Source organism: Neolamprologus brichardi, chromosome 12 (genome assembly GCF_056152115.1).
Source record: "Neolamprologus brichardi isolate AB-2024 chromosome 12, ASM5615211v1, whole genome shotgun sequence".
Lineage (NCBI taxonomy): Eukaryota > Metazoa > Chordata > Actinopteri > Cichliformes > Cichlidae > Neolamprologus > Neolamprologus brichardi.
The window spans coordinates 26758759-26771264 of NC_142115.1; the positions used below are offsets into that span (position 1 = coordinate 26758759).

At 40.8% G+C, this 12506-nt stretch overlaps 1 protein-coding gene across 1 annotated transcript; it reads left to right on the plus strand.

Moving 5' to 3' along the window:
• The first annotated feature begins 246 nt into the window (after positions 1-246).
• On the plus strand, positions 247-11379 carry LOC102793454 (LHFPL tetraspan subfamily member 2a protein-like). Its single transcript, XM_006789896.3, has 3 exons — positions 247-358; positions 8427-9122; positions 10463-11379. The coding sequence occupies exons 2-3, from the start codon at positions 8720-8722 to the stop codon at positions 10717-10719; spliced, it is 660 nt and encodes a 219-aa protein (XP_006789959.1). The 5' UTR covers positions 247-358; positions 8427-8719; the 3' UTR covers positions 10720-11379.
• The last annotated feature ends 1127 nt before the right edge of the window (positions 11380-12506 follow it).

Sequence of the window (12506 nt, forward strand, 5' to 3'; positions counted from 1 at the left end):
TTAGCAGTGCCCATTAAGATTTAAAAAACTGAATTTCATTGCACAGACAAAAAAGGAGCGCGTAGATCGTTCTGAGAAGAGCTGAGAATAAGAACATCCAGGAAATAGTAATTTTCTTTCTAATCATCGCTACTTTCTCTGTGGCACACGGCGGGGGTGGGGGATGGGAGCGAGAGGGGGAGGCGAGAGAGGGGCGTAAACGGGGGGGGAGAAAGGATGGCGTCAGATGGTAGCGGGGGCGGGTTTGTGGGAGGGAGAAGGAGAGAGTCCCGAAGAAAGGAGTGAATGAGTGCTTGGAAAGCTGGGCTGCCCCGGGAAACGAAGCAGTGTTTCAAAACTTCTCCGCTTTTCGACTTCGGTAAGTAGAAGAGTTTGTAGCAATGACACAGCTTTTGGCCGGCAGATGTGAATCTCACTGCTGAAAATACCGTTAAAGCACAGCTGTAAATCAATCGCTGCTCAGCCTAACGTTCATGTGTCAGCTGATTTCTTTCGTCGGAAAGCTTTTCATTGATTATTCGCAGCTGTACGTTTTTGGAGTTCGCATGCTTCGCTGAGTTGTAATACACAGGCATGTTGCCACTTTAAGACTTCTTGGAGGATTGTGCGTTAAGACCGCATTTATTCAAAGAGTGAGCTATCTGCACTTGCAGCTGGCTCCGTGTTCTGGTACAGCATGCGGCAGCGGTTGAAAACGTCAATATTTTAATGGTTTTCACATCTTTATCTGTATTTCGCACATGTCCGCACAGCAGCCCTTTGTCCCCTTCCCTTTCCACCACAACTCCGTGTCCTTGAAGTGCGGTGCAAGGGTGGAGGTCCATCTTTGGAAAGCCACCCAGGGAGTAATATTCTCTCTGCCTGACACACTGTTGCACTGTCAGGGGAAGTGGTGCTACATCATAAACCAAACAAATCAAGAAACATCTGCAGTGTTTACTCAAGCTGACATCAAGAACAAACTTTAGCAATAATAATGACAAAAGTGAGTTATGACTAACTTTCAGTGAGGACTTCTCATTGTGACTCATATCGAATGATCAGTACTGCATTTTCTGCACTTACACGTACAATGTTCAACAAATTCCAGTGACCTTTTAAAAGATTATGTAGTTCTGCCGTAATTTCCTTCAGTGTGATTGCTCTAGCCTGCCCTCTTTTCCTATAAGTGAGTTTTGACAAGTGCAAACTTGTTAGGTGTCATTGAATGGAGCAATGTGCTGATGATAGCCAAGGGAGATGTCTTTTTTTTTTTTTTTCCAGTGGTGAAAACACAAGCTGTGCTTCTAGTGAATGCAGGAAATATCGTAAGTCATATTTATTTATTGAGGTTTTTATCAGGCTGTGATAAAACTAGTTTTTAACATAAGTGTTGAGTCAGGGTCACGATTGACAGACTTCTAATTATTGTAGATAAAACCATTATTATATCCTGTCACAGTTCTTCATTGTTGCTGTCCTTTAGATTTTGCTTCCTTCTGGGAGGCTCCTGTTCTCTACTGAGTGTGATTGTAAACTGTCCTTCATGCATTCTTTGATATGTAAACCTTTAGAGGCAGCCACAGCTGGATACTCAAATTATTTATGGAACTCTTTTCATAGACTAACATAGTTGTGTGGCCTTTTTAGTTTTTACCTCCTTGTAATTATTGTTTTCGTCCGTGTGTTTTGATACATTTCTTATTGCTAACTGAATGTAAATCTCAGAGTGTGAATGCAGTGAGAGGAAATGTCATATACATGTACAAACAAGGATTTGAAGGGATTTTAGTATTTAAATCCTTTCCAAATGGATATATTAGTGTTTATAGTAGTTTTATAGAATGCAAATCTAATTAACATGCTGAAGCTCTTATGATCTTTTAAGGAAAGGAAAAAATAGAAAAGAAAGGAATAGATTGTGTGTACGTCAATCATCCTTTCAGAAACAAACTGGAGAGCGGGACGGCCGAAGGGGTAGAGCCAGCCCGCGTCGTGCATGTCTTTGTGTAAGTGAAATGTGAGGGTCACTTACTGACTTTGTGCATCACAAACTGTGAGGCTACAACAGAGTTTGCATGGGGAGCGAGAGGCCGGGGTGTTGCACAGATTGAATAGGTTAGGGGCCATGGCGACCTGTTTTTGAGAGTGAAGAAGTGCATTCTGGGCCAACGGTGGCATGTCTTGGAGAGGTAGAGTGAGTAAGGGGGGGTCGGCATGGCTTTGTGTTGCCTTTGTTGAGTTGAATTCTACCAGATGAAGATGGCTGATTTTTCTTCTGTTTTTTGGCACATCCACACACACACACATGCGCACAAATGAGCCTGGCTGATACTTTTCTGTGGGGAAGTCATGTGTTTTTTTTGATGCGATTATAGCCAGGTTGAGTGAGCACAGGCTGGGACCGTTTATGATTGTGTATTTGTGTTTGTTTGTCAGTGAAGTGGGATCTATTGTTATGGCATGATGTTGGAGGGCTTCTCGCTGTTGACTTATTGTTTACATTTTTGGGCCCCTCTATTGTCATCGAAACCTTAGGTCCAGTGGTTGTATATGAAAGTTAGAACTGCTGGCATTTGTTCATCAGCGGTAAAAGTCTTCTGCAGCTTGAAATGTTTTATTGTGTTTAATCTGGGCCTGCAAAATAAATCTAACTCACTCTGGAGCGCTAAACATGCATTTGATGGTGGCCATCACTCAGTGGCAGACGTTATGAGACACAAATTGTGGTAAATGCCTATCCATGGGAAACATGTTCTCCTGCTGCAGCTCTTTCATTCCGCTCTTTATGGAGGGCAGCAAAAGCAGCAGCTCACATGGTTATGGTTAGCAAGAGAGAATTCTTGTTGAGAACAGCTCTTGTTTCATAATATCTGGGACAATTGAGCAAGTAAACCAAAGAAATCAAACTTATCTTTGCACTTATTGTCTTTTATGCTTGGTATGCCTTGTGTGACTCACTCTTGGGTGCTCTCTGCTCTCTTGTTGAAGCACACACTGCAGTAAGGTGGATGGTTAATTCCCTGAGGCTATAAGTTTTTAGGTATGGCAATCAAAGGACTGGGTAAAACGTATTAATTCTGTTTGCAACATCTCCTCTTATTTTTCATTCTTAATTTTTTTTTTTTAAACAGCTGACATTTGCGATGGTAAACATGGTCTTGGTTTCACAAGTTTGTTGGAGGTGAAGAGAGCGTGGCGTTGATGTGTTTTTGTTCAGCAGATAAAAATGAGCAGTGATAAAAGTTTACAAGTCTACACTGAAGGCCACAAGTGATGATGAGTCTTGATGAAGCACCAAGAAGCTTTTATTAATAATGTACTGGAATTAATTGGAAAATAAAGACATGCGGTTAATATATTTTTTTTCCAGCGTTGGTGGTGGATGCATTGCTCCATTCTCACTTATGTCATATTGAGCTCAGCGGCTTGCATTCTTTTATGGTAGAAGGACACGTTTGATCCCATCCAACTCTGACTGGCATCAAACTGCTTTAGTATCATATTTATTTTTCATTTTCCTAATTTGTGATGATGCAGACAGAACGTTTTATCATTTGAGTGTGCTTGCTGTTCACATATTGTATGAGCCCTTGTGTTGCCCTAAAGATAGTGAGTCAGCCTTTTATGAGGCCCTTACTTCCAGATGAGCAGCGCAGAGCAGAGCTCGACTTATCGTTTAGGTTATGAAAAATTTGCTACTGGGGGATCTCTATCCAAATTAATGGGGGTTCATCTGATATGGGCGGCTGATCTACCAGCTCAAACATGCTTTTCTAAACATCACAGAAAAACAATAGCATTTTCATCGTCTCTCACATCTTCAATGAATGGACTTTGTTTCCCATTTTAATGGCTGTGTCTATCCTCCCTTTACCAAATAATCTGGGTCAGCATGCTTTAGATCTCTTAACCACCCACTTTCAGTCCTCATTCACTTTTCACCCTTCAGAACAGACTACAGTGGCCTGCACTCATTACCTCAGCACCTTGGCACGATACCAGCACTGTTGCTGATATCTCAGACCAATTAACTCCTCAGCGGCTTCCTCTAACGGCTAGCTGACTGACCCACATATGTATCTGCTGTTTTATCTGGGGCATGGAGTCAAACGGACATTTCGTTTCATTAGTAGAAACTTTACTGGGCATACAAACTGCTTGGACAACAGGTTTCATGCCTAACCTGTGGTCCACATGGCTGGCTGTTGGCCCACAGACTGCATTTTTTTGTAAATTCCATGAGAGAAAGTTTGTCTCATAGCAGCAAGGAGACTGTTCATGTTGGCCTGTTGAATGAAGTATTAGAAGGCTGTGTGTAAGTTGGCTCGGGGCCCTCTCTACATGCTTGTAATGCTGTGCAGCAGGCTTGGTTTGTGTCAGGACAGGAGAGCAGCGTGGGATAAAGCAGGTCGAGATCAGATTCAGAACCACATTACCGCTGAACATCTTTCATCCTGTTGCATATCTACCGTAACATCAAACTCTGCATCAGGGAGGATTCATGAAAGAGTCTCCACGGTCTGTCGGTGTTGGGGATGATGCATATGAGAGCGACTCCACAAGCACAGAGAGAGCTGCAGTAACAAAGATCTGGCTGTTTCAAGATATGTATCTATCAAAAGCAACAGGGAAGCAAAGGCCTCTCACCCACAGCGCCTTGATCACTGGGTTATGAATAAGTCATAATTCTGAGTGTCTGATGTGCCGTTAAGTGTAAAATACTCCTCCCCAGTGCTCATATAAACACACAGAAAATCTTGACCTTGCTGAGGAAGTGCTGTTCAAGCGGTTTCCCAGAACAACCACCAAACAAGCGGAAAGTATTCATCAATTTCAGGATGTAGTGACCTTTATGCTCTCTCAACAATACTGCAGTAAGCACTCTTATGCACAGAATGTGCATATATATATACATGCATACATCCACAGACTCATGCAAATGCCTATCAACAAGTTGGTACTACTACTACTACTACTACTAATAATAATAATAATAATGGATTGCATTTATATAGCGCTTGTATTAGTATTGATCAGCCAAGCTTGGTAACCCCGGAAAGAAACGGGCGTTTTGTAGATGTTTTTTGTTTTTCTTTGACTTTGTCAGACAAATTAATCTGCAAGTAACTCATTACTTGCAGATTAATTTGTATGCTCTCTACAATTTTGAGTTAAATACAAGCATAGATAATACTTCAAAATACTTGGTCCTAATAAAAGTGTAACATTAACCTTTTAAGGCTTAATTCTGACAGCACTCTTTGAGACTAGAGAGCGGTAGACGAGCTGTGAGTGAAGAGGTTTCCTGTAGTAGCTGAGAGAGATCACACGGTGCCTGCTGACTGCCTCGACGAGGTATGTTTTGTAGGCTCCATCGCTGTACAGAGCTGCTAATTTGTGGGCATTGTAGTCTTAACAGAGAGCACCATGCTCAGGCTGGATGGGTTATAATCAGCTGCAAACAGAAGGCTCAAACCTCAGAGGAACTAAAAGTGCAGACTGTGTAGCCGAAAACAAAAGCTCATGCAAACAAATGTACGCACATGGTTATGTGCGCTTGAAAGAGCCACATTAACACACACTGATTTTCTCCCAATGCACAAGCACTTAAAAACGACATTTCTGTATTGTAATGATTTCTATAAATAGAGCTAAAAAGTTGCCTGTGCGGTGAGTGAGATATGACTGCAGAATGGAAACTGTGATAACAATAAGGAGCCATTGTGTGTGAAGAGGCCTGGAACAATCTCAAGGACTGTAATAGAATAGGGCACTCCCTAAACCATCCTCAAACACATAAACACACTTCAAATACCTGCTTATATTGTTCTCGGTCTTTTCTATACAGCTACAATTCCCTGAAATTAGGATTCACAGCTCATTCAGACACACTGTGTTTAGATGGGTAGTTTGACAGGTCATCCTCACAATGCATGAGTGAATCTCTAAAACATTTGCACAGACACTGATGCTTCCTGTTTGCTTCCTGTTTACTTCTGCCATTTCCTTATGGGGCTGAAAACGACCAGTGATGTTGGCGGATCTTCTTCATCTCTACTCAGCCCAGTTGTAATTGAAATGCACTCCCTCTGTTTAACCTCCCTCTGGGTAATTATTTGTAGACAGTGTATTTTAGCTGGAATTTTGTGTGATCTCTAATTAGTGTGTGAGATAGTAGTAAGAGAATAAAGTTCAAGTGTCCTGAAGCACTAAAATTCTGCTCAAGCACAAGCAGACGAGATGAGATTTAACTAGGAATCTTTAAGACGGCTTCACCGTCCAAGTAAAATCAAAGCAGACTTGTGCGCAAACTACAAACACATCCTGTCATGACTTTCAAACACAACAGGGGACTGCAGACATGACTGAATCCCCCTGAACTGAATCATGGCTTAACCGTTCCAAATCTCATACCTGCTACTCAAATGTCGTCATGCTTCGACTTTGTTGTTATGATCTGGTTAATCCTGACTTCACGTGATTCAGTGTAGGGGTAACAGATAATACTTGGTCTGGAAATTCCTGAAGTGTTTTGCCTTGAAATGACTTGGATCGGGACAGATGTGGTGTAATGATTTATCGCCTTTAATTGAGGCTGGAGGGTTGATTATGTGATTCCTGGTGCTGTGCTTGGAGTATTCCTGGCAGGTCACCAGAGTGACTTATAGCTCTTAATTAATTTTTTTTTTGTGCTGAACTTTTCATCACTGGCAAAATGACACATTCAGCAAGAATTAGAGCAATAACATTGACTCTTATTAGTTAAACAAGCCTCTCCTCCCTTCTATGTGAAAGTTATGGCTCTATAAAGTGCCTGACTAATGGTTTCTCATAACTGATACAGACGGGAGAACCCCTTCTGTCTTAACTCCAGTGGTGCCAAGCTGTGCCAAAAATATTCGTTTGGTTTTATGGTTCCAGATTTTGAGATCTCTGAAATATCTCCCACTCCCTTTGTACAAAAGAGATGAATTTTTTTTCTTTGCTTTTGCAGAACTAGAAAATGAATGAAGGTTTAGTTAGTTTAGTTTTTTTTTTTTTTTTTTTACAAAGGGACAAGTATGTTACACGAAATACAGTTGTGAAATGCAGGGCAACACTGTGGTGCTTTGGTTATCACTGTTGCCTCACAGCAAGAGGTTTTGTGGTTTGAACAACTGTGGCTTCCTCTTACAGTTCAAAGAAATGCTTCTTAGTTTGAAATCCAAGCTTGAAAACCAAGCTGCACCATTGGTTAAATGCTATTAATATCTGTTGAGTTTAGGTTCTCAAAACCTGCAAGTAAAGCATTCTGTTTGTGGCTACGTACTAGCAGACATGGATTAAAATAATAATTTATATATTATATGGATATAATTTAGGTCAATATAATCTTTAAAGATTGTCTGGGGGAATGCAGAGACACAGGCTTCCCTTGGCTCTACCAGTGAGATCTGCCAAGATAGTGAAGATAACACATCCTGCATATTTTTCTGTATGTATCATGTAGCTGGTTCATGACATCAGAGGGTTTCCAAGAAACTTCATTGCTCCCCTAAGACCAAGGATGCGTCGAGGCCAATATGGTCACAGCAAGTAAATCATAATGCAGCAACAGTGCCATTGATTGTTGGGACTTCTGCCCATTGCACGAACACAGATTTTATTTCTGTTGAATAAAGAACAAAGAAATGCATTTTGCTTTGCTAAGCTTGATGAAAGCCAGTAACTAATGCTGATGTACATTCATTTATTCAGGCTGTAATTTAAGCAGTGAACTGAAGGATCCCATTGATGTTGTGTCTGCCTGTGACAGCGGCGAGGATATGGCACATTATATTGTGTGATCCTATCAGTGGTTCCATAGTGTAGTGGTTTACACATTTCCCAAGTGAAAGATTCATGGTTTGATTCCAGGAGGAGACACAAATTCCTCGGGGGTTGCGTCAGGAAAGGCATCTGGCCAAAAATAAAATCTACCAAATCCAAAATGTGGAGCCACCCACTTTAGTGAATACTGAAAGTGGCTTTTGTTTGATTCTGTCAAATGTGGCATGCTGTAACAGAGTTTTGTACTGCTCTGCGCTAACACCTGCTTAGTGGCAAAACACAGTTTCTATCCCATTGCAGATAAAATCAACCAGCCAGATGTCTACCATGAGTAAAACAAGGACAGAATAAACTCTGCATTGTGATTCATCATGACTGTTCTAGCACACACTGGGAAGTTTGCCTTATTACACACTCATAACAAGCTGTTTGTGACTTTAAAGTAGCGCTTTGGGAGTAGGTTTTGGGTAAGGATGAATGTTTGATGACAGAGGGTACAAATTGGACACTGTTTGTCATCTGGAAAGCCTAAGGAGGAGCGTGATGATTCATAGTTGCTGGAGAATCATTTGTAGATGTTTCTTACACCCTGTCCTTGTTGTGTTGCTGACTTCAGTGTGTCTCTGTTCATTTAGGCTTGCCGTTCAGGCGGTATCATGACTAAAGGAAGCTGATTTTGGTGCGCTGTCGCCATTTGGGATGTCTGAAGCCAAACATTACCTCAAAGAGGAAGAAGGCAAAGAAGAGGTGAGAGAAGGGACAACATCTGCTCTGAGAGGATAAGATCAGCAGCCCATCTGGATCTGCGCAGGGAACCTAACAGACCTTTCTCTTTCTAAGGAAGGGAACTGAAACTCTCCAATAGCTTAAAGGGCTTCAAGAATTTTTATTAAGTTTTTCATCATTTTACCTTCTCTGAGCTAAAGCCATGTGCCATGTTATTGTAACATGCCGTTCCATGCTGTGGACCCTACTCAGCATTGTAGTGGCCTTTGCTGAGCTCATCGCATTCATGAGCCCGGATTGGTTGCTGGGATCGCCTCGGAATGACACCAGCAGGACCAGGGCAGGAGTGGACTCAGAGTACCGGCCATCTCTCGGCCTTTACAACCGCTGCCTTCGTATTGGGACCTCGCAGGTGAACTGTGGGCCCTATGCCACGACATTTGGAGAAGTGGCCAGCGGTTTCTGGCAGGCTGCCATGCTGTTTCTGGCAGCGGGGACATTAGTGCTTGGGTGTGTGGCCTTTATCTCCATCTTCAGCCTGTGTTTTCAGAGCATCCTGAAGAAGAGCATATTCAACATCTGTGGACTGCTTCAGGCTGTTGCAGGTAAATTGTTAATCTGTATGTATGTGTTTAGTATCTATGTTACAGAAAGTAATCATGTGCCCCCTCCCACCTTCATATATATGTAAACTATGCTCTGAGGACAGCTTCCACTAAATTGAAATGTTTTTTATTTTATGACATAAATTAATTATAGTATGAAAGGGCATATATAATAAAGTTACTGGAGTAAAACCAGTTACCAGTCAGAGAAAGGGGTCACCCCAGAGTATACTAGCTACTGTTTACAAAATATCAATGAAAACTGATTTCAGAAATTACTATATATATATATATATATATATATATATATATATATATATATTTTTTTTTTTTTTTTTTTAATGTAAATACAGAAACTTAAAAACAAGGGAAAAAATACAATTCCCTATGCTTTCTCAGTGAAAAAAAATCATACCACAATCCAGCAAATGGCAATAAAAATAAACAATTAATATACTATAACACAGTCAGGTGTCAAATAAAGTAGTAAAATAGCAACATTATGAACAGAAGGACTTATTAAAAAGACCAGTCTCAACCAAGACAGATTCATTTTTGAGTCCAGACACAAAGTTTCTGAGTTTCAGTATATTTACTCTTAGAAAAATAACAAGCCTGCCCACCAACCCTCCATCCATAATTGTTTATTGAATTTAGGGTTGCAGTGGGCTTGAACTTATCATAGCTGACTTGCCATGAAAGGCTACAAACATACAACAAATACATGAATATAAGTTATTTTTTTTCTTTCATTGCCATGAATCTTCTGGGTTCATTCACCATTAATACTAGATGTTGTATGTTACAGGAACTGATTTCAAGAATAGCAGTGCTGAATCATGGTCAAATTCAAGAAACTGAGAAGCTGCATATCACTTGCTCCAGAGCTAATGCTAATATGCCAGTATAGCGTCTATCGCATCAAGTCTGTGCAAGCAAGGCTGTTCGAGCTCAGTTTTGAAATCATGCCATAGTCTGTAAGGAATGTCAGTACTGCTTTTGTGTTGGCAAGTTACAACATCTGACTTTACAACATCTGATGTTCATCATACTTCCCCAAGTTTATTAATCGTACCACTGTATATTTTGCAATGAATCACAAAGGCGGGTTTGACTGCCCAGCTTTATTGAGTAGGTAGTCTGTAATTACGTGATATCACCACTGAGGATGAGGGTCAAAGGAGTTCTCTCCACCCATTGCAAATCAGCTCGTCAGCTGGAAAATTGGTGTTGTCTTTAGCAAAGTTGACTCACTATTCTCCCACCTGCACTGCGATTTGTTCAAACCTTCAGCTCTGACATGACTAAACCCCTCATATCATCACCTGCTCTTCCTCCAGGCCTGTTACTGATGGTCGGCCTCATGCTGTACCCTGCTGGTTGGGGTTCAGAGAAGGTGAAGTTCTACTGTGGCTCCGATGCGTTGCCGTTTCGACCATTTAATTGTTCACTTGGCTGGGCGTTCTACACAGCGATAGGAGGAACGCTAGCAACCTTCTTGTGTGCCGTTCTGTCTGCACAGGCCGAGATCGCTACTTCCAGCGATAAAGTTCAGGAGGAGATTGAGGATGGGAAAAGTCTGATCTGCCTGCTCTGAGCCTTTAGAAACCCCGGGAAGCTGCAGAAAATCACCCACGGTGTAATTTCTCTGATGTGAACTACAACTTCGTGGAGGGAGGACAGATGTTTCTCAGTGGGGATTCCCCCCCCCCCCCCCCTCGTGATAGTCTGGATAAAATCAGCTGATTGTTGTAAACGGCCCTAATAACGCCCCCCCCCCCCCGGCCTACTTTTCTTTTAAAAATTACTGTCTTGTGATGGAGACTACCTGATGAGCAGTTGAAAAGGGAATAAAATGCTTCCCCCCTTTTTTAGAACTTCAGTTTAAAAATCTACTTATATGCTTTTGAACAAGTTATTTTTTATTTTTGCTGGAATAGCAGGAGGCTAGTGAAATAAATTGGATTGGCAGTGGATAGGTTTTTAGATTTAACATGTTAAACACGGCCAGAAAGCCAGTTTATTTGTTTTAACCATCATTATGTTCATTCATAGGGTTCGATCACTAACCACTACTAGATTCATCAACTCACACACCCAGCAACGTTCTTGTACAAATATTTTATTATTTTATTAATATAGCATAAGGTTCTGTCACCTTTAACAAAAATGGTTAGTAGTCTTGAGCTACTTTTTACTTTCTTACTATGAGTAAATTTCAGAGCCTGTACTTTTTTACTTTTACTCAAGCAAAAAACTTTTATTGGAGTTTTTTTTTTTTTTTTTTACACGGGTTAAAAAAAACTTCTGCTTGAGTAAAGAAAATCTGTACTTTTGGCGCTTCTGGTGATAGACATTAATCTGAGGTTTCTTAAATGCCTATGTGCTCTGATTCTGCGGTAGCAGGACATTGAGACTCTTTTTAAACGCTTTAAGTTGAAAATCACCACAGAAGGGATTTTTAGTTTCAAAGGGAGCTCCTCCTGTTTAACTGATTGTGTAGCTTAATAACTGTTTGTGTGTGCGTATGCAGAAACAAACAAAAGAAAACAGAGCTCTGCCAGATGTTTCATTGCGTGTGGCTTCGTGACGGGCTAAAGCAGCAAAATAAAGCAGGTGGTTTATCACGAAATACCGTATGACATGCAGAAAGCCATAAACACAAGTCTGGCTTTGTGAAGGTGCCCAAAAGGAAAAGATAAGGATTGAAAAAAACTCCCACTAGGTCATTACACTTCATTCCCACTCGTGAGTGATTTGGACACTTTTGCAAAGCTGATTAAAGTGAACCTCCATCGCAGTTTGATGGTTTTCCAATTGGAACCTATTGTATTTTGCACTCGGCCTTTAAATCATTTCACATTGCTGCATATTGTATTCATTTCTAATTCATCCATCTAAATGTTTCTGTATATGTTAGGATTCATGTGATGCAGTGCTTTTATTCATTGTAGATGTGCAATAATTCCATTAGTGTTGTTTTCTGAGAGCAAGTAGGCAGAATGAAAGTGAACTTGTGATATGGATTTACATCCAAACACATAGTATGACTGTGATTAAATATATACTGTCTGCTATTTTTGTTACATTAACAAAAGAGTATAAGTGGAACACTGTATGAGGCTTCGTGTATGAGAGGGTGATATATCTGAGGACAGAGAGCCTGTGCTTAAATAAAGCAGGACTTCTTTACTCTGTGTTAGAAATGTGTAAACTCTGTTTCTACTGTGCCAAGACTTCCTGATGAAACACTGACCCCTGGAGACGGACGGTGGACATTAGCTCATAACAGTGTTAAAAGAGGCTTGTGAGGTAAATCTGAAGTGATATGAGATGATTAACAAATTGTTTTTTTTCTTTTTTTACTGGCAAATTTTAAATTTT